The 21,132-nt window shown below is 60.6% G+C and overlaps 2 protein-coding genes across 6 annotated transcripts; both read right to left on the bottom strand.

The window, feature by feature from the left end:
* Positions 1-955: 955 nt before the first annotated feature.
* On the bottom strand, positions 956-10,570 carry FGF8 (fibroblast growth factor 8). 5 transcript variants are annotated; one of them, XM_080597742.1, is made up of 6 exons: positions 9,689-10,570; positions 8,763-8,933; positions 8,605-8,641; positions 6,363-6,510; positions 2,475-2,581; positions 956-1,645 (listed from the first exon to the last, which is right to left on the bottom strand). In XM_080597742.1, the coding sequence occupies exons 2-6, from the start codon at positions 8,792-8,794 to the stop codon at positions 1,358-1,360; spliced, it is 612 nt and encodes a 203-aa protein (XP_080453868.1). In that variant the 5' UTR covers positions 8,795-8,933; positions 9,689-10,570; the 3' UTR covers positions 956-1,357. The 5 variants fall into 5 exon arrangements, with proteins under 5 accessions (XP_080453868.1, XP_080453867.1, XP_080453866.1 ...); XM_080597741.1 differs by having other exon boundaries at positions 6,363-6,543; positions 8,763-8,966; positions 9,689-10,567; XM_080597740.1 differs by having other exon boundaries at positions 6,363-6,543; positions 8,763-8,936; positions 9,689-10,567.
* Positions 10,571-17,596: 7,026 nt separating this feature from the next.
* On the bottom strand, positions 17,597-20,795 carry NPM3 (nucleophosmin/nucleoplasmin 3). Its single transcript, XM_080597744.1, has 6 exons — positions 20,639-20,795; positions 19,303-19,388; positions 18,989-19,108; positions 18,497-18,590; positions 18,277-18,397; positions 17,597-18,155 (listed from the first exon to the last, which is right to left on the bottom strand). Exons 1-5 carry the CDS (start codon positions 20,670-20,672, stop codon positions 18,294-18,296), a joined length of 438 nt encoding a protein of 145 aa, XP_080453870.1. The 5' UTR covers positions 20,673-20,795; the 3' UTR covers positions 17,597-18,155; positions 18,277-18,293.
* Positions 20,796-21,132: the final 337 nt, after the last annotated feature.

The raw sequence follows: 21,132 nt of genomic DNA, 5'->3' as shown, positions 1-21,132 counted from the left end.
TGTCCCCTCTCCATCCTGCATCTCCAGCCCCAGCCCTCCCGGGAAAGCAGGCAGGCTCCAGTTAGACTAATACAAATTTTTAATGCACATATTAAATAAATATTTCCATCATTTCATATTAAATTTGTACACAACCAAAAACAAAAAAATCCTCAAGGAAACAGAAAACAAACAATCAAAAAAAAAGATTGGATGAAAAGTCACCCCTGGTTCTGGCTCCTATCCAGTGTCTTTGTTTGCCCTCCCCGTTAGGAATAATTGCTTTAACCCTTTGGGGAGAGGCATGGTCCCAGGGCAGCATGTACAGAGCGGGGCTGGCTGGGGATGCTCACTCAAGGGATTTCATGTTTCTAAATAAGAGAACTAGGATTCTGTCAGCACAGAAATTTTTACAGAAAACCTCTCATTTCCCAGGGAAAAAAAAAAAAAAGGTGGCAGTGTTTCTCATCAGAGAGCACACCTGGAAGAGACAGTTGGAAATGGAAGCGTCAACCACAAACCGAGTGTTACAACAAAACCAGCCTGAAATGGCTCCACAGCAATTTGTAAACTTTTTTAATTAGATGAAAACATCCATCTGATTAAAAAAATAAACGGAAAAAAATTTTCACATTTTCCTCATTAAAAAAAAAAAAAAGATACCACCAGCCTGCTCCACAGCAGCCATCGCCTGCTGCCTCACCGTAGTAGTTCAGGAATAAAAAGGAAAATTATAAAAAATCCAGAGATGCTCTGGGGGGCAAGAGGTACCAGTCGGTCCGGGACTTCCCGTGAGGTGTCCATCACCCCCACCTGCTCCCGAGGACAAAACCAAGCGGTGCTGGGAAGGGGCTGGAATGGACCCGTGGGTCCTCGCCTCCGACACGTCCCCGCCCCATCGTTTTCCGACTTCTCCGTCCTCTCCGTCAAGCATCCACTCAGTTCATTTAGGTAGCACGTTGCTCCCACATTTGGATTTCCTTTTTTTTTTTTTGCTTGTTTGCTTTAAATGGTGATTTTTTTCCTCTCCTTTCCCCCTAGAGCTACAAAAAAAAAAATTACAGAACAAAACACGACCCCAAACAGACTAGACCACTGCTAAGCGAAGGGCTCTTCCCCCCCCTTCACCAGTCTCTGAACGTTTCATCTCTTTTCAAGTTGGAGTACAAAAATAGAGCCTCTTTTTTTTTTGCCTTTTTTTTTTTGTAAAAACAAAACCGCCCCCCCAAATTATCAACAACTACCTCAGGTAATTTTTTTTTTTTTTAAATCCTCCCCCCATCCCCTGTTGTGTTTGTTTTTTTAATAACCGCGTAGGAAAAGTCTCTACGGGTTAAGTCCACCAAGCTCTTAAGCAGAGTCCTCAGGGCTTGGCAAGTCAAGGGCCAGCCTTGGAGCTGGAGTTTCTAGTCCTTTTGCTCCTGCGGTTGAAGGGGTAGTTGAGGAACTCGAAGCGCCGGTGGGGCTCGGTGGTCTGGTGGCCCTTGGGGAGCCGCTTCATGAAGTGCACCTCGCGCTGGTGCTGCCGGGTCTTGGAGCCCTTGCGCGGGCGGCCCTTGCGGGTGAAGGCCATGTACCAGCCCTCGTACTTGGCGTTCTGCAGCGCCGTGTAGTTGTTCTCCAGGACGATCTCCGTGAAGACGCAGTCCTTGCCTTTGCCGTTGCTCTGCGCGGGACAGAAGGGGACAAGGGGGGGTTCAGCAAACGGGGCTCCTCGCCACCCCGGCTCGGGTTTTGGTCCTCGTGGAGGGGCTCAAAGCTCGTTTCCCACCTCTCCTACAGGTCAGAGCTGGCCCGAGGCTGTCCCCAGCGCGATGCCAGCACCAGGCTGCGAGCCCCCGTGCACGGCTTGTCCAATGCTTCAACCCCTTGTGCACACCGGGGGATATTTGCCCGCTGCCATCCTGCCTCCATCCCTGCCACCAGCTGGCTTCCCCTGCCAGCAACTGGGAGCAAACTCTCCATCTCTGTGGCAGTGCAGCCACCCATCCCATCCCGTCCCATCCCACCCAGAACAGTAGGGGCAATGGGGGAGGACAGCATGGGGTCCGTGGGGACAATGCCCACAGATGCTGGTGGCAGCTGGAGGCCAAGCTCCTCCACATCACACACAGCACCAGGACCAGGGAGAGGACCCACATCCCACAGCCCCAAGGCAGGGAAAACTCTCCCAGAGAATCGCTGCCCCACGGGGATTTTTTTCCCCCCATCCAGACCCCTCCGCCCCAGGGAGGGAGCGCAGCAGCTCGAAGGGACCGTGACTAAGCAGCCTGCCCCGCGGAGCATCTCGACATTCCCGGCCCTTGTACCATGTAATCGGGGAGAATAGCCCAGCAACCCGCCTATTTGTTCGGGGAGATACAAGGAATGCGCCCCACACGGCACCTGCCCGCCCCTTCCCACCCGCCTGGGCTGCGGGGTGCCTCATCCCCCCGTCCCCTAAAACCAAGCCCCAGGACACCCCCATCCCTGGGGGTCTGGTGCCAGCCCCCTACCTTGCCGATCAGCTTCCCCTTCTTGTTCATGCAGATGTAGAAACCCGTGGCCGCCCCCTTGATGCGCACGCGGCTCCCGAAGGTGTCGGTCTCCACGATGAGCTTGGCTGGGGAGGAAAGAAATGGGGGGGGTCACAGGGACGGAGAGCCCAGCCATGCCAGCCTCCTGCCCTGCCACAGTGTCCCTGCATGACCTTGGTCACGTCACTTTGTCACCCGGAGCCGTGCAGGAGCAGCTCTCCCTTGCCCAGCTCCGCATGGCTCCGCAGCTCGGGTACCCCAGCGGTGTCCCAGCTGGGATCAGGGCACACGGTGACATGCAGGGGACAAGCCAGCTGCCCTGCACGGCACGCTGCCAGATGTCCCCAGCCCACGGGGACACCGCTCTGCGCCTCTCTGCCGGGCCAGGGCTGCAGGAGGAGCAGTGACTTTGCAGCTGGCAGAGGAGGGGGGCGTGAAGGGTACGGCCATCCTTTTAATGCCTTTCACCTTTGCGCGAGTCGAGAGGGCGTATTGATTTGGTCTCAGTTTTTTTAATGGAGGCATCGATTGACTTCCGAAGGAGCTATGCAAATCGCCGGGTCGATGGGCCGCCTATAAATAGACCTGTCACCTTCCCTCCTGCCTCCGCCCTGGGAACACGAGCCCCGGAGCCCACCCGTCCCCGGGGAAGGGGGAGGATGGGGACGGGGCATCCTTCCCCCAGCCCTGCTGCCACGGCCCCCCAGCCAGCTCTGCTCACAGAGAGACCAGGGGCAAGCCCCAAGTACGACAGCAGCTACCTGCTCACACCTCAGCAGGGCTGTGCTGCGCCGAGCACCAAAGATTTCCCCATGAAAAGCCAGCTGGGACTGTCCCATCTCACCACCAAAGATCTCACCCACATCAGGTCCCGCCGAGCATCAGCACCTGCTCCCATGCACCCAACTCAGCAAGGTAACCCGAGCACAGTCTGCAGGGCCCCTAAGCACGCGGCACCTCACAGGGCCATGGCTAAGTGCCTCATTTCTGCTCTCCAGCCTCTGCCCAGGGGCTGTTCAGCTTTGCAGGGCCACGGTGCAGCCCGCTCTCATCCCCACCCCATGGTGCTCGGCTCTCCCAGCGGTGCCCAGCCCCAGAGGGCAGCAGGTGGTTTTGTAGGGGGATGCTTTTCAATGGCAAATGCAGGCTGCAGGCACACAAACGCCAAACCAAGCTCCAGGACCAGACACAAACTGCTGCCCTTCTCTCTGCGATGCCCTGATCCTGCCTCCCTCGCATCACAGGTGCTGCTGGGGTCAATGGCACTGAGAGTGGGGACTTCACCCGCGCCATCCTACAGAAAATCCCATCCCCAAACTGCCCTGCACTCTGTTCCGCTCCCCCAGCCAGGCACAGGTTGTGCTCAGAGCAGAGAAATTTGGGAAGAGACAGCCTCAGCCCACACCAGCACAGCTCAGCACCCAGAGGGACCGTCCCCAAACCGGCCAGCGGAGCCGCAGCTCCGTAAACGAACCGCTGAGACAGGGACCCCGATTTATCCATATTGGGGGAAAAGGGGGGGGAAGAATTGATCCGGGAGGCAGTAAAAGGTTTGAGGAGCATTGATTTTTCTCTGCTCTCTCTCTCCGAGAGATAGAAAGAGCGGGGAGGGAGGGACGGAGGAGGAGGAGGGAGGGAGCGGGGAGGCCTCGGCCCCAGCAGGCACAAAACGCGCTCGGGCGATGGATGCGCGCTGCTTCCCTCCCAGCCTCGTCTCAAAGGGCGGCCGTGATTTACGGCCAACGCCTGGGATCGCCGCCCCGCCACAGCCCGGAGGACGAGGACAACCTGCCACCGGCACCCGCACGGCCCCGAGCACGGAGAAAAACCCTACAGACCCGGGGGGAAGGCGGCGGCAGGGCTCGCAGCGTCGTCGCGGTCGCAGCCCCGGAGGGACAGCCCGGCCGCCTCCGCTCGGAATGAAAAGAAGTCAATCAAATATCGACAATTAAGACATATAACGGGGAACCGCCGGACTGGATGTGAAGCCGGCTGTAAAAACGTCAGCGTGGGGAAAGGGGTCAGCCGCAAAAATAAATCAACCCCTTCTACACGCCCACCCCAAAAAATTAGAGGAAAAAAAAATAAGAAGAATGAAGGGGCTTGGGGAGGGGGGCTCCTTTCTTCAGAGGTGGGTTTCTGAATAGCATTTTTGGGGAGACCCCCCCCCCCTCTGCTTCTGGAGGGGAGCAGAGCTTAACATTTTCAACTCTATTCTTTCGCTTAAGTGACAGATTTATCCCAGTAAAATTATGTTTCATGCTAAAACTTTGAAGGGAAAGTGGCTACGTAAATGCTGAAAAAATGCAGCGAGACACACTTGATCCCCCAACTGGACTGCGAAGAGGAGAAAGTATTCAGGAAATGTTAAAAAAGGTGAAAGTAAGAAGCGTTTTAATAGTTCTTCCAGACATGGGGGCCTCCCTAGAGATTCATATAGAACAATCCTGAACCTCTATTTTAACATTTACAGACTTGCAACTCCTTTAAAATGTTACATCTGAAAAACTGCTTGTTCTCTTTCTGTTTTAGATCAGTCTTCATTTTCCTCCTTCGCTCTTCAAATGCTTAACCTTTTTTTATTACGTTTTAATAGAGTTTTTCGAGCCACCGCTAGTCCCCTCCTCCTGGCCTTATTTAAACCTGGTCGTTATTTCAGTATGCACGAGCTGCCTCTCAAAGCCCAGGCATTACAGATCTGAAACAAGACAAGGGTTTGGGGTTCTGTTTTTTTTTTTTTTCCTCATCCTTTTGCTTGGGAAATTAGCTAATGCCCTTTCAATCCAGGGCTGCTCTAGAGTGGGAATAATTCGTTTGGAAGACGAACGCTGTACGGGGGAGCCCGAGCTTTGCTCAAACTGTGAAAAGTTCAGTGTGAAATTTGCAGCCAGAGCAAAAGGGAAAAAAAAAATAGAGAAGGGGAAGGAAGAAAAGTACTTCTACTAATCTCCCCAAGCAAGAAAGGGAAATTGCTGCTAATACCAAAGAACAACAGTTGTGATTCCTGCCTGCAGTGCCTGCAAACGCAGGCACCTCCTGCCTGCAGAGGGTCCAGGATCAGGTCCACGGCCCCTGGGCTGCCCTCATAGAGCACAGCCGGGGCCATGGCAGCACAGGGACACCACTACTGACCTGTGCAGTGTTTGGCCATCCCCGTGTGTCACTGGCACACGCAGTCAAAGCATTTCGCCTTTGGGACCAGTCCCTCTTCCCCAGGGTGCCAGAGCTTTTGGGTATGGGGTGCCAGGGCTGGCACAGTGGCAGAGGGGACAGGCGCAGCTCAGGCTCTGGAAATCGCAGAGCCCCCCGCTTTGCCTTCTCCTCACCAGCAGCCAACTGCCTCGCTGACCCTGCGCTCGGGATTTGCTTTGGAAGGGGAGGCACGGGGGGGTCACGTCGGGAAAACTCCACTTGGCAGCTCTAATTCAGGGCAGGTTTCTGGAGAAGCAGTTCACCTTTTTCTTTTTTTTTTTTCCTGCCCCCTCCCTCTTTTCTCCTTTCAACTTTTCTTTCTATTTCTTTTCCAAACGGAAGTCTCAGAGACTCCCAGCCCCGTGCTGAAACATCTTTTGCAGCTCAGCAAGCGGCACCCCGAGCTCTCCGAGTCAGGTGCGCGGTGCAACCGAGCAGGCAGAAGCAAGCGGAGCCCATCCTGCAAGCTCCGCTCCCCTCCCTCGACACGGGGAATGTGCCCTCACCTCGAGTCCTGCGGCCGCTGAGCACTGACCCCTGTGTTTTCCCTCCACGAGCCCCCGCAAGCCGAATGATTTTAATGATTTCTGGCTAACGAACAGGTCGGAAATCATCAATTGCCACGCTGCGCTGCGGACACCTCCCCGGCTGCCCGCCCCCACCGCGCGTCCTTACCGTGCACGTCCCCATCCTCTGCCATCGCATTGATTTTCTTGTTGTCCAAGATCTGCACATGCTTCCCGCTGGTCCTGCTGTACAGCTGGTAGGTACGGACGAGCCGCCGGCTCAGCTGATCTGTCACCAGGCTCTGCTCCCTCACATGCTGTGTAAAATTAGGTGGGGACTGAACAGTTACCTTTAGGAAATTAAAAAATATACGACACACCATTATAATCTCTACTCCTCAGAGGGGCGAATGGGCTGAGCAAAGATCGCTCGCGGCTGCCCGCCGGGCTTCGTGGAGGCAGGATGGCAGCAGTGCCTCCTGCGCCAGCAAAGGAGAAACAGCGGGACACAGCGGGACACGGTGGCCCTACAGAGCCAGGACCCCTCCAGCCGTGCCCTAAGAGGTGCAGTTGACTCGGGAACATGATGGGACTTGGCAACCCCAAAGGCCTCCCCGGGACGCAGGGGGTCCCAGCTGGCACCGGGGTCCCTGAGATGAGCATCAAGGCTGGGTGCTGGAGGGGTCCCGGGGGAAATGTGCAGGATGGGCACTGGACCATGCCCCCGGGGGACCGACAGATCCCCACAACTTCATCACCTCCACAGGAGCACCCGGCACACGTACCCCAGCCGCTGCCCCAGCTCTTTCAACAACTGCCTTTCTTCCGGGTGCCGGGCTCTTTATTTGCTCCCAAGCGCCTCATTCACTGAGCTCTTTAAACACAAAACCCGCGGGTAAGGCAGAGAGCTACAAGGTGCAAGGAAACCGTGCCCCAGCCTGAGCATTTGGTGGCATGAGACCCCCGGGACCCTGACACGCTGCCCGTGCCGGCGCATCGCTGTCCCCAGCCCCGGCACGCCGAGCCCGTCCCCTCCAGAGCCACCAGCCCTGCTGCTGCTGCTCCCGGGCTTTAAATGATTTTCAGGAGCAGCCAAACCCGCTCCCCCCCTCAGCTCCTGGCTCCGAGCTTGCACAGGAGTCCTTTCCCCCCTCGTCTCAAATCCCTCTTTTAAGTCTGGAAAGTTTCGCTGCTCCCTGACATTTATAAAGATGTATTCTGAGCAAATGTTGGGAGATGGCTCCTTTCAACATCAGAAGGCAGGGACTACCCCCCGCCACCCCCACGTCAAATGGGAAGATTTCCTCCCGTCTTCAACAACAACAGAAAAACCCAATAAAAGCAGAAGCCGCCGCTCTCCCCGAGCTGCCTTTATATAGATATCTCCCCTTGACAATGTCAGCTCTCTCCCTCTGCTGCTGTGTGTGCATGTGTGTTTCCTATAGACGGCGTTTGGATAATGCAGCGGGATTCTCTCCCGGCTCTGATGAGGGTACCATGTGGAGGAGAGGTCATTAGCCATGCCGCTATTTGGTCTCCATCTCATACTCCAAAATATTACAGCTATGTTTTTACACAACTGCGCACTCCCAGTGCCTGGTTCCCTTTGCCTTCGGGCTGGAAACTCGATTTTTTTCCCCCCCACCTCCCCGAGCTTCCAGCAAAATAAAAAGAGGAGCTTAAAGAGCATTTCCAAAAACTCCTGCACCTGTGATGTGTGGGGAAGGGGGGGCTTCGCCCCGGTTTGGGGGCGCACCGCTCCCAGCGATGCGCCCACTGCTACGCGGGTGTTGCACAAGCTCTGCCCGGGCTGTTTAATCTGCTCGTGACACTTCTGTCTCTGGCGATACAAACCAGCGATGCTACAGTCTGACAATTTTAAGCTGGATCAAAACCTACGCTTTTTAGTAAGGAAACAGCTTTTTCTTTTTTTCTCCCCCCCTTCTTTTTAATTCCGCTTTACTTTTTTTTTAGGTGAAGCGGCGCAGAAAAACAACCCCAGACAAGAGGAAAGGGGGATCCACGGTGCGATGTAGAGGAAGGGAAGGGGAAAACCCGGCACCCAAAGCTACTTAAAAATAACAGCGCGCGACCCCTTGAGCCCCGGGGTGCTCCCTGCCTGGCAGCTCGCCCCTCCTGCCCCTCGTTTCGCAGCCTGGGGGGCTCCCCCCTCGGGCAGCCGCCCGGCCTCGGCTTTTTACAGCCGGGCGACTTTTGTCTCCGGGGTTTTAAAGTGTTCCTCCTCCAGCCCTCCCTCTCCCTCCTTCCTTCCTTCCCTCCCTCCTCCCTCCCTCCCGAGCCCGGGGCGCTGCGCGGCGGCCTCGGGGCACCCCCGGACCCCCGGGATGGAGGCGGGGGGGGGGACACGGACACACACACGAAACAAAGCCGGCGGCGAAGCAGGCGCTTACCTGGGCTTGCAGGCAGAGGACGAACAAGTGCATTAACCTGGAGGGGGGGGGGGGACGGGGACGGACAGAAAGCAGGAGAGAGGTGTGAGCCGGGGGGCTGCGGGTCCCGGGGAGGAGGGGGGGGGACAGGAGGGAGGCTGGAGGCTGCCGGTACTCACACGTAGCTGAAGAGCGAGGAGCAGGGGTCCATCGCGGAGCCGGTGCGGGGCCGGGAGCCCGGGACCCGGCGGCGGGGAGCGCCCGTTTTGGGGCGGGGGGACCCGGGGGGGGGCCAAGGGGGGCGCGGCGCTGCCTCGGCTCCTCGCCTCCTCTCGCCCTGCCGGCGCGTCCTCCTCGCCCGGAGGAAAGGAGGGCACAAGCGGCTACAGAGGGGAAAAGCCCACCCGTCCGCCCTCCCAGCCCCCGGGGGCTCACGGCCGGCGGCCCCCCCCCCTCCTTCCCCGACCCCACCGAGGGGAGTCCCCCCCCCGCCCCCCGTCCCGTCCCGCTCCCGGCCCCGCTGCCGCCCCGGGAGGCGGCCCCGAGGTCCCGGGGGGGGCGGGCACGGAGCTCCCGGGGGGCGGCCCCCGGGGGGGCGGCAGCCGCAGGGGGACCCCCCCCCCGGCGGTACCTGCCGAGGTGGGGGGGGCTCCGGGCTGCTCGGAGCCGGCGCTACGGGAGCAGCCGCCTGCGGGCTGCAGTCCCCGCGCCGTGCCTCAGTTTCCCCATCTGTAAAATGGGGGCTTAAGGGCTGGTGGTGGTGGTGGTGGAGGGGGGGGGGGAAGATGGAAGCCCGGAGGGTTTTCCCCGCTGGGGACACCACCGCTCCGCAGCTCCTTGTGGATTGGGGCCGAGCGGGCGAGCCCTCTCGCTGGACGTGCCAGACATTAAAAGGATTACCGGGGCGGAGGGAGGGAGGGAAGGAGGGGAGGGAGGGGACGGACGGGACCGAGGGGAGGGGGGGGGTCGGATGGAGGTGGGGAGGGATTGGGGAGGGGGGGGGGGCAGGAGTTTCGAGAGGCTGAGCAAATAACGCAGCCGGGGGTAGCGGAGCAGCGGGACCCCCCCCCCCCCTCCTCCCCGAGCATCCCCCCGGGGCTCTTACCTGCTGCGGGCACCGGACAACCCTAGGGCCGGCGGAGGGGTGGGGGGGGGGGCACGGGGGGCCGGGGCTCAGCCCCACAGCCCGGGCAGGGCCTCCGAGGGCTGCATTGTGCCGCCGAGCCCCGGCGGCAGCTCCCGGCCCCGCCACCTGTAGCGCACCGGGGCGGGGGCTGCGGCGGGCGGGCGGCCCCCGGGGCCGGGTACCTGGCCGGGGGTCGTCGGTGGAGCGAGCGGCGCCGCCTTCGCTCGGGGCTGAGTGACAGCCGCTAATTTGCCGGCCGGGCCCCGCTGCCGGTCCCCGAGCTCCCCGCTCCTTCCTTTATCTTATCAGAGCCCATAATTACAATTGCTATTTTGTTTCCTCGAATCAGCAATCAGCGCTATCTGCCGCCGCTGGGAAGGCAGCTCCCGGCAGCCGGCCTCTGAGTGACAGCGCTCACACACGCACACACACACACGCACACACACACACACGCTTGTGCACAGCCCCCCGCACGCGTGTGCGCGCTCCCCGCACCCACTCGTGTCCATGCACACGCACGGCCCCTGCACACGCGCACCCCCAGCCCTCCACGCACCCCTCGACGCACACGCAGCCTTTCCACCCGCGCTCGGTGTGGACCCACGCGGCCCTTTGCACGCCCCCCCTTTGCACACTCCTCCCCCAGATGCCCCGCACACGTAGGCACTCTCCCACCACACTCACAAAACGCTTTTCTCTCTCTCGTGCACGCTGACATCCAGCTTGTGGGTTTCCCCTTGCGTGGGCACCCCAACCCCCTGTGCACCCACACCACAACCCACCACACACTCGGTGTTTCACCCCAAAATGCCGCCTACAGCCATCCTAGTGGGTGTCCCTGGGGGGCCAGGTGCCTGGGGCTCACCCGCTTTTGCCCAGCACCCTACAGCCAGGCAGGGGGCACTGAGGGCAGGCAGGGGAACCTGGACGTTGCCCCATCCCTGGGCTGGCCCCACAGAGCTGACAAAAAAAAAAAATCCCTGCATCAGTATCATCAGACCTAGCAGTGTGCAGGGGTACAGAGCTGGTAGCCACCTCGTTCTGCCCCAAATTTCCCATAGAACCAGCCTCTTGCGCATTTAATTCCCTGTTTCTTGGTGCAAAAGATAAAAAAAGTCTTGGGCAGAGCCTGCGTTTACCTGGCAGACTTCAGGAGCACCACCAGAACAGGCAGGATCGGTACTGAAAATGCTCGGTGAAGCAGAAGAGGGCTTCCACAGGCTCAGCTCACCAGTCCAGCAGGCATTTGGGAGAAAAGCCATCAAACCGATGTGCTGAGGTGTGGGTGAGGCAGCTCCCGTGCCCATAAATCTGTCTGTCTAGGGAGCGCCAGGCAAAACCGGAGCAGAGAGCACGAGATATACCTGATGCTCTAAGGTAAAAAAATAAAATTTTTTAAAAAAAGGGAAATCCTTATTTTTTTTATGCATAAAAATGAAAGGGGTTCAGACACAGCATCTCTGTCCCAGATGCTGCTCGTGGTCACCAGCCGCCACCCCTGTTTTAGCCCCAGTGGGTGCGGGGCCAGGCCACGTGCCAGCCTGCACGACACGATGTGCAGGACAGCGCCGTGTCCAGAACGGCCCCGGCTGCCTCGAACCGGGAGATTTACGGTGTCCCGAAGGGGGTCAGGGGCGGCCGGGAGCTGACAGCTCCGTGTGTGCCCCCTGCCCTCGGCAAACAGCCTCAAGTGCCAGCCGTGGCCGTAAAATCGGGCCGGCGCGGGATCACCGGGGGGCAGCCGCACTTGTGCTGACACGGGATGACAGACGATGCTCCTGCTCCTGCCAGCGGACCGGGAGCAGGGCCAAGGCCTCCACGGCCCCATCCTTCCCACCTTTGGGCAGGGGAGGGGCACAGCAGGGTGGTGAGGGCAGCCAGGGTGGGCAGCACCGAGGGTGCTGGGCTCACGGCCAGCAGGGATGGCAGGTGCCCAGGTAGAAGGATTTGCCTCCTGCCCTCAGTGCTTCCCGGCCCACCCTAGGGTCACTCGTGAAGAAGGAGCCCCCTCACACCTCTTCTTTGTCTTTTTAAGTTTTAAAAAAGTGTATTTGGAAAGGTTTCTTTCTGTGCAAGGGAACAGAAAGGAATCAGCCTGTTGATCAGCCCCCTTGCAGGCTGAGCTGAGCCCCCTGGTCCCTTCCATCCCTGCCCGAGCAGGGACATGGACCACAGCACTAATCCTGACCAGCAGAGGAGCAGCGCATGCAGGGGAGCATCCCAACACGGAGCCAGCCTGAGGGCGAGGAGAGCTCCTCCCTGCAGGCACCGTGGGCTCGGAGAGAGTGCAGAGCAGCTCTCTGAAAGGGGACAGAGGGACAGCACCAGCAGGGTGAGGGCAGGATGGGGCTGATGTCTGTTTTCATGCAGACGAGGACACCAGAACCCTGTACCTGAGCATCTCCCCTCCGACACCACTTGATGGAGAGCCGAAATTCATGGAAACCCAGAGTTTGCAATACTTTACAGCCAAGTCTGGAGGATGCTTGGCCATAAACCACCCCAAAGCACACGGAGTCTTCCCATAAAAGCCAGAGGGATGCCAGCCCCAGCACTCTTACCCTGCCCAGCCCGAGCCCCCTGCCCACTGATCCCACGCGGCATTAATGGGGCGTTGCGGAGGCAGCAGCAGCTCCGGCATGGCTGAGCGGTGCAGAGCAGCCCCGGGGCGATCCCACCGCTCACCATTAACCCGGCCTCCCCCCAAAGGGAAGGAACTGGGCCGAAGCCCCCCAGGATGTGTTACATGGGAATGACCTTGTCTGCGCTACCCACAGCGCCCGGGGCCGCCCCGGGGCAAACCAGGAGTGGGGAGGGGAGATAGAGCCCGCTCACAATTCCTTCTCCTCTCTATTCAATTACTAGGAAAAGGGCTGAGGAATGGTTTGTAAGTGGTGGGAACGCCGGGCCAGGGGAATACCCCCGTGCTCAGCCCCCTGGAGCTGCACCCAGCCCTGTGTAGGACCGGCCAGGGTGCCGTGGCCCCGTTAGGTCCCTCTGTCAGCCTGCTTGCATGGCTTTTTTTCAAGAAATGGGCTCTTGCCTCTGCCCGTTGGAGATGATTTCGCCACCTCCTGCCCAGCAGCTTTCTGGAAACGTGCTTGTGGAAGCGCTGGTGACAATATTGGCTCTGTCATCCTCCTGTAGATGAGTCCTATATGCCATCCTCCTGTAGACGGGTAAAGAGCTGAGAGTATCCAGGAGCCCTGTGGAGGGCAGTGATGGGGAGACAGACCCCCAGACCACACATACCTGCAAGGAAAGAGACCTTTCATGGCCATCCAGCCCAGGAAAGGTGCACGTCAGTCCCACAGCTGGGCTTGAGCTAGACCAGCCAGCAGCAAAGACTGAAGGCTCCCAGCAAGGGCAGTTCATGTGGGATCAACTCAGGGAGAAGATGGCATCCCCAGCCCTGAGTAATTTAAGCCCCAAATCAGGCATTTTTGGGGCAAATCTGCTCTGTGTGTGGCAGGGGTTGGTAAATGAGCAGCCTGACCTGGAATGGCCATGGCACATCTGCATGGGAAAGGGGGTGACACGCGTGGAGACATGGATGAGGATGTGCACACACGTGGTGCTTGCTCACTTCCACCCCATTCCTCCCTGCCTTGCACAGACCAAAGAGCCTCTCCAGGACCCGGTCCCAAGGCATCCCCAACTGGCACAACTCACCCAGCACCATCCCCATGGTCTGCAGCACCAGGCAGGGCTGGGACGGGGCTCAAAGCCAGGCTGGGTGCGGGAGGGGCTCCCTAGGGCCACCCAGGAGCTGAGCCAGAACCCCAAAATGCCAGCCCTTTGCTGCTCAGCTCCCAGCCAGCAGCACCAGGGGATTTGGCTTGGGGTTGGGTCCTCCTGGGAAGAGGAAGCCTGCATCCAGCCCCGGTGCCTACGGGTGCTTAGGGCCTAAGCCTAAAGCTAACAGCGGTGGCCGGGGGGCTGTCGGCCGGCTGTAACTCTACCTCCGTTTGTTTGCTTACAGCATCCACCCAAAATGCCCGTGTGTGTCTCCGGGCCCCCGTGTCAGTGGCAGCTGAACTGCTGACCCCAGGAGTTTGCAAAACACCAGGGTTATGGCCCCTTTGACATCCCAGCCCGGCGGAGACACCGCTCGTCCTGACCCTATCCTGGGGATCCAGCCCCGGGCACCCCGCATGGGGGACGGGGGGGATGTGGTAGGGCCTGTGAGAGCGAACCCCAAAGGAGCAGCGGGGTGGGCACGCTCCCACCGTACCTGCTGTGCCCTGGGCCAACCCCAAGGACCTGCCCCAAACCCCCTTAATCCAAGCCCATCCCTCCAGAGAGCCCCGACAGCACCAGTGCAGAGCCACCAAGGGCACCACGGAGGCCAAATCCTGCCCGTTCCGGGGCTGCCACCAGCAGGGCTGGGATCAGGGGACCACACAGGAGGGTCCCACCAGCACACCTTATATCCCCCCGGGGGCACAGCCCCGCTGCTCCAGGCACCCCCTGTCCCCACGGCTGCCACCAGCCCTGGCAGGGAAGCGCGGTGACAGCCCTGCCAGCGTCAGGGATGTCCCAGCCCGCAGCGATTGGATTTGTGCCACGGAGGGGTCGAAGGGCAGGGCACCTGCGACCCCAGGGTATCGGGGTTGTGGCTGTCGGGAGCAGAGCTGCTGTCGCTGCCTGGACGCGCAGCTGGCTTCAGTGGGATGCAGGAGGGGACGGCGTGGTGGGGCAGTGCCCGAGCTGTCACGGGGAAGAGCCCTGGGAATTTCTGTAACGTGGCAGCAGGTATGGACCACGACTCTCTAACTCTGCCCAACCGGGTTCACCCTTAGCTTTAGGTGTTACGGGTTCAGCCCCGTCTCGTGGCACGAGCCCTGCTCCAGCATCCCCCGGGCGCTGCCCCGTGCGCCCCCAGCACCTCCTGCTGCAGCCCATAAAGCCGCGGGTGTCCCGGCTCTAACTCCGCCAACACACAGCTCCCCTCGCGAGGCTGGGGACGTGTCCCCACGCAAGCAGAGGCTCTGACCAGCTCTCGCACCCTGCGAGCACCCGGACAAACCCAGCGGGAACCCGCTGCACACGCGGCAGCTGGAGGAGCCCTGTCCCCTCCCGGGGGGCACGAAGACCTCCCAGCCCACAACCAAGCACCAGAACGACCCCAGCCCTGAATTTCGGCCTCTCCAGCAGACGGGGCTGCTCCCGCGCAGCGCACCCGGGGCATTTTGCTGGCCGCAAGGCGGTGGCGGTGGGTCGCAGCCCCCCCCGGTTGCGGAGGGGAGCGGCGCTGCCCCGGCTCGCCCTCGGGAAGCGGGAGCAGAAGCGGAGCGCTCATGGAGCGGGGGACCAGCCCCACCTACAGCACGGCCACAGCTGCGCCTCCCGGCCAGCCGGGGGCTGCCTGCAAATGTGAGGACATCTTATGGGGGGCGAGAAGAGCCGGGGCACCGCGAGGAAAACCTCTCCCAGGCCGTGATCAGCAGAGCAGCTCCCCATCCCTCTCCTCCATCCCCGAAAGTCAACTCAGACTTGACCCCTGAAAGGAGGGAGTCCCACGGGCTGGCTCAACACGGCCACCCCGAAGCCCTCTCCGAGCACGGCAGGCTGCTCCAGGAGGGCCAGAGCGTGGGTGCACGGCCCTGGTGCTCGCACACCCGGTGTGTCACAGCTCTGCCTGCCGGCACGGTGTGGCCATGTCACTGCTGCGTGGTTTGGACAGTGGCGGGGTGCCCGGTGCTGCCAGAGCAGGGAGGGATCCATCCCCTGAGATGTCAGCATGCAGAGCCCTGAAATGCAGCAAAAAAGAAGGATGCTCAGAGCCCAGAGAGACCCTACAGCCATCTGCTTTTGGGGCATCATTTAGTTCCCGGGGCATCATTTGGCTCCCAGGGCACCAGCACCTCTACCACCCCGTGGAGTAGCTCTGGACCCCACACCCTTACCCACACCCCATATATATACACATACACCCTTATTTTCCCCCCACCCCATGCAAAACAATGCAGCCCTCACACCAGGAGCCCCATGTGCACCCCAAGCCTCCTGCTCCCCCCGATACCCCCCAGCCCGGCCGTGCCCGAGCTCACCTGCTCTCAGGCAGCCCTGTTTGTTTGCCCAAGGTATTTGCAGCCGGGGGCACCTGCTTTGATACCATCAGCTCGGCGAAGGAAGCTGCTCACCTAGCGTGACCCCTGTAATCCCATCCTTCCCCATTAAGCGCCGTGTGTGAGCGAGTCCCCCCCTCCCTGCACTCACCTCCGAGCACATCGAGGCTGGGACATGGCTGGGGAGAGGGGGGCAAATGTCCCAAAAGCACTGAGAGCACCACTGGCAGTGGTGCAGGAGCTGGGAGAACTGCTCCCCTCTCTGCAAAGTGCCTTGGATGCAACCCTGGCTGTACCCATACCCTTATGAGCCCCGATTCCAAGCCCTGAATCCCTCCTCCCCATCCCTGTGACCGGCTTGGCCAGACAGCCCCAGCTCCAAAGCTTTGTCCCATGTCACCCCCTGCTACATCCCAGCACCCTGCCCAGCATCACCAGCCTGGGGCGCTCACTGCCACGGGGCGGTGGGGATGTTGGGACGCAGATTTGGGGTTTGTAACCGGCAGGTCTGCAGACCCCATGCAGGCTTCTATAAGGTCATGTGCGTGCCAGCTCTGGCAGGGGCTGGGCACCATCCTGACCCTACACAGGCACAGCCAGAGCTCCGCTCCCCTCCCAAACTCCCCCCCTGCACCACGAACACAGGGCACCGACACGCTGCCTGTGCCTGCACCCCACAAACACACACACAGCCCTCGGGGAGAAAAAAAACCTACATCCCTTCAGCCAGCAAGGCTGCCAAATCCCCCCGCTCCCCACAAACCTCCCCAGGACACCCCATGTTCCCGGTAGTGCTCGTGGGCACAGACCTCCAGCCCCGGGCACCCCATTGCCTGGCAAAAACTGCTGCTGGGAGAGCCCCAGGTTCCGCAGGGACATGTCACCTCCCTGAGCATCCCAGGGGCTGCCCGGCCCCTCCGCAAGGGACAGAGGCACGGCGCTGCCCGCCTGCCATCTAGCGGTCCCCAAGAGGGACCCGGCAGCCCCCGCCGCCTCCTCGGCCCCATGCACGCACCCAGACCCCCACCCTGTGCCCCCCTGGCAGGGATCGGTGTCACCCCACTGTCCCCTTGTCCTGGAGGGCTGGGGTGAGAGCGGTTTCCCTCTGGGCTGGTCAAGGGGTGTTTGGAGCCAGAATTAAACAGGGGTGAGGGATGGGGAGGGAGCTGCACGGGTCCTGGAGGAGGGGAACGGCCCCACTCATAACCCAGGATGGAGCAGGAGCAAAGGATCTGCCCTGGAGGATTTCCTACCAGCCCAAGAAACTCGCTGTCCAAGCGGAGCCGTACCAAAAAGGCCAGCAGCATGGCTGGAAAGGGCATGGTGTTCCTCAGGGCCAGCAGCAAACAAGAACTGGGAGAGGGATATGAGGAAACCCCTGGAGAAACCCTTAGGACAAGACCAGCTGGGCTGCCAGCCCCCAGGGGTGTGAGGTGCCAGCTAGCCAAAGCACAGGGAGCTCCAAATCCCCCTAACCATGACAGGGCTTCCTAGCAAAGCTCAGCCCCATGCTGTGCAGGCGCTGGAGTTTCATCCCTCCCCGGGATGCTGCTGGGGTGAGGAGAGCAGGACCTGGGGTGAGGATTCACCACCTCATGGGGACAGCACTCAGGTGGAGCACACACGGAGCTGGGGCCCTGACCAGCTCAGCCCCTGCCCCTTGGTCCCCCAGCTGCAGAGCTCATGGGGCAGAGTGGAGATCGCGAGCCCTTCGTGGGTGCTCTGCATCCGCAACAGCTCCCCGGGAAGCAGGGGGACACAGAGGAGCATCCCCCACCACCCTGAGCATGGGAGGAACCTGCCAAGCCACCAGACCTGACACCTGAGACCTTTATTCAGTGTAAAAAACGGTTCCTTACAAAGCAGGTTGACCCACAACCCCCCTCCAAATCACAGGCAGGCCCTGAGCTCCCAGCCCGCAGGTGAGGGTGCAGCCTGGGCCCCGGTTCCACACTTCCAAGTGTATAAAAACAAGGTGTGAGTACAGAAAAGCAGCCAAGAATCAGTGAAACTGCCTCTGGCTCTACGTCCAGCTGCTGGGGAAGGGGCCAGGACTGGGCATTTAAGAGCCAGGTGCAGAGAGCAGAGGTCCAGGGCAGCAAAAAGGCACACGGTAAGGAGCACCTCCACCATCCCCAGCTCCCAGCAGAGGGACAGGGAGAGGGGACGTACCAGCAGCACCCGTCTGGGGTTGGGATCAGCCTCCTAGGGATGTAGGGAAGAAGACACCCCAGTGCTGGGAGCTCACCGCTCCCAAAAAAGATCCAACAGAAAAAAACAATAATACTAAAAAAAAAAAAAAAGCAGCAAGCGTTGAGGTCCTGGCAAGAGGTGTCCGAGGTAAAAGTCATCCAGGAGGAAGTCTCAGCGAGCACCTGGGGGAAGAAGCAGACTGAAAGCAGCAGCCTCCTGCAGGGGGTCCCACTGCACAGCCCCCCCGTGGCAGGGCAGCACCCCCCCACCGGGACCCTGCTGCAGGGCTGCCCAGCCCCTCACCTCGCCCGGAGCCACCCTCACTGCTTCCTCCGCTCCTTCTTGGCTGGCACGATGGGAGCAATCTCCTCCTCCTCAGACATGTCCTCGTCGTCCTCCTCAAAGGAAATGTCTTCCCTGTGCGCTGGGACACACAAAGAGCTCTGTTACCCACCGGGAAGGGGGGGGGGGGGGTCTTTGGCCCTTGCTGCTCCCCGGCCTCTCCCCAGACACGAGCCCTTACTGATCTGGTGCCAGCCGGCGAGGTGCACGGGGCCGGAGCCCGCTGCCAGGCGGAAAGTCACCGGGGGCTGCAGCTTGAAGTTGTCCAGGCTCAGCTGTGAAGAGATGGAGCCAAGTTAGGGGCAGAGGCCAGAAGCAGAGCACCCCGTGCGCCCCCGCAGGGCGCTCAGCCAGCAGGCTGCGTCCTTCTCACACCACCCCTGCCCAGGCAATAGGCAGAGCCCGTGGCCTCAGCCCTGTGAGGCTACCCCAGAGATGCAGGGGCTGGGAGGGTGGTCTGGGGTCAGGGCTGACCCCACAGAGCTGGGCAGCAGCACGTACCCACACAGGGAGGCTTTGGGGGCACCTGCAACCAGGCCAAGGCTACCAGGGCATTTCCCCGCGAGCTGCAGAGCAGCTCACAGGCAGAGTCCTTGTGGAAAGGCCTACAGACACCCAGAGATGCCTAATTCCCTGCAGCTCTCCCGTTTGAGCCTTCAAAACCACCTCTTACCAAGGGCTGGCACGACAACTTCAGGTTGGCCACGGGCACAGCGATCTCCTGGTTCTCGTGGTTTCGCCCGACCACCTCCACCACGTTGCACTCGTCCTTGGCACCATCCGTGAGGCAGACCTGGGTGGGGAATGGAAATCCTGGGTACTGCTCCCCCAGGAGACACAGCCCGGGCTCTCCAGGGGATAAGTGACCCGCAGCAATGCTCCGGCCCAGCTGCCATGCGAGGTGAGGTGCTGCCACACAAAGCAAGGGACGTGAACCTCTGTTCATGCTGGCTGCCAGCTCCTGGGGTTTGTTCTCATCTCTCTTACCACAGACAGGGCCAAGACGTGGTCGGAGTCGTCTTCCTCATCCACCTGAAACGTGTAGGATTTGGTACTGGCAGTCAGCTCGCAGCCTGGAAGCAGAAGACAAAAAAGCTGAAGTGAGGGTTACACGGCAAAAGTGCCCGTGCAAAGGGTCCCCAGGGGGAGCCCCAGCCCTGGGCGGACAAGCTCGTGGTGTCCCTGATACGCATTGCTCTCTGATGGCTCCAGGACGAAGTGACCCCAAGCACTGCGCACCCACCTCAATACCCTACAGGGACAAACCTTGGCGTCCCCAAAATGGGCTGCCATGAAACAGTGCCCAGGGGCACCTTAGGCCCCCAAAACTACACAGAACGAGGCTCATCCCCTCCAGAGCGCAGCAGAGCCAGGTCGCCCTCCCTTAGGTAGGGAGAGAGGCAGCAGACGGAAATACTCTGCTCTCCCCAACATCAGCGAAGTTTTGCTCTAGGGAAAAGCTGGAGGTAGAGGCAAAGACATCGAGGAAGAAACATGAGAGGTAAGGAACAACCCGAGGGGGCACGGTGCTGGCAGTTGGCAGCAAGAGTCCCAAGACATTTTATTACGTGCGCGTCCGAGGAGCTGCAAGAGGAAGGGAGAGGCAAAATTACGTCCTGAGCTCTGACGGTCAGGATTCAGCCAGCCGTGGCGAGGAAGGGCAGGCAGAGCACCCTGGGCGTGCTTGCTTGTTGCAGGATGATTCACCAATGTGAAGCAGAGGGGAAAAACGTGGAGCCGAGCCCTGCGCACCAGGCACGGCATTTCCAGCGGGGAGAGAGGCACGAGCCTCGGCAAACAGCTCGGGGCGAGCCCCGGCCCTAATCCTGCTCACGCATTCAGCCCACGGGGGCGAGGAACGAAACCCAGGTGCAGGAAAGCCTCGGGGGCTGCCCCACTTTGCAGCGCAAGCGGTTGCCGAGGTGCTCTGGGCGGCGAACGGCGCCGGACACGTGCGCGCAGCCTGGAGAGCGGCGGGGGCACGGGGGGGGAAAGGGGAGGAAGAGGAGGAGGAGGACGAAGAAGAGCATGGAAGAGGAAGAGTATGGAACAGGAGGAGGGGCCCCCTATCGCCGCCACGTGCCCGGTGCCCCCCGGCCCTACACGTGGCCCTCCCCAGCCCTCTCCGTGCGCCCCCCCTGTCCCCAGCCCTGCTTTTTACTCTCCCCCCACGTGTTCCACCCCAAAATCCATTCCTCCCCCACGTGCTCCCCCGCCTCCGACCCGCTTGCTAACTTCCCCCAAACCTCCCCAAAATCTCCTGCCCCCCCCCATCCCATTTATTCCCCCCCACCACCACCAAAGCCCCCCCGGTGCCCCTCACCGAAGAGGACGCTGCCGGCTCCGTGCGGCTCCATGTGCGCGGCGCAGGGAGTGGGGCGGGCAGAGCCGAGCCGAGCCGTGCTGTGCCGGGATGCACCGCCCCGTGCCCGCCCCCACACTCCCCAAAACCTTCAGAGGCGGCACCCAGCGGCTGCCGAGGGAAGGGACTGTCCCCTCCGGTCCCCTCCTGTCCCCTCCGGTGACAGGGGAGCGCCCGGGGCGCCCCAGAAGGGCTGAGGGCAGCGCGCAGCTGTACCCGGTGAAATGCCGCAGTTGTAGGGTTTCTTATGGGGTTTCGTTTCCTCGCAATAAAAGGCGAAGGGTTATTAGCCCAGGGGGATCCTAATGGCTTTTCCTGGTAGAAGAGGTTTTCTGGGGAGTAGGCAGGAGAGGGGGGACAGGGGAAGGGGACAGGATCCTAAATGGCAAGGGTGGGGAACAGCCCAAAAGTCACCTTGGGGGTGAGAAACCCCAGTGCAAGGGGAGCAAAGAGGT

This window comes from Anser brachyrhynchus (assembly GCF_964034855.1).
Source record: "Anser brachyrhynchus genome assembly, chromosome: 6".
Taxonomy (NCBI): Eukaryota; Metazoa; Chordata; class Aves; order Anseriformes; family Anatidae; genus Anser; species Anser brachyrhynchus.
Note: the sequence above shows the minus strand (reverse complement) of the source record. Positions and strands in the feature narration are given on the sequence as shown.

What these genes read in the sequence shown, in the direction of transcription:
- FGF8 (XM_080597741.1), bottom strand. Translation starts at nt 8,794, where the DNA reads ATGGACCCCTGCTCCTCGCTCTTCAGCTACGT. An exon ending in TCCTCGCTCTTCAGCTACGT is followed by an intron (nt 8,642 to 8,762) that starts GTGAGTACCGGC and finishes CCCCCCCTCCAG; the next exon opens with GTTAATGCACTTGTTCGTCC. An exon ending in TCCTCTGCCTGCAAGCCCAG is followed by an intron (nt 6,544 to 8,604) that starts GTAAGCGCCTGC and finishes AATTTCCTAAAG; the next exon opens with GTAACTGTTCAGTCCCCACC.
- NPM3 (XM_080597744.1), bottom strand. Translation starts at nt 20,672, where the DNA reads ATGGAGCCGCACGGAGCCGGCAGCGTCCTCTTCG. An exon ending in AGTTGTCGTGCCAGCCCTTG is followed by an intron (nt 18,591 to 18,988) that starts GTAAGAGGTGGT and finishes ATCTCTTCACAG; the next exon opens with CTGAGCCTGGACAACTTCAA. An exon ending in CGCCGGCTGGCACCAGATCA is followed by an intron (nt 18,398 to 18,496) that starts GTAAGGGCTCGT and finishes TGTGTGTCCCAG; the next exon opens with CGCACAGGGAAGACATTTCC.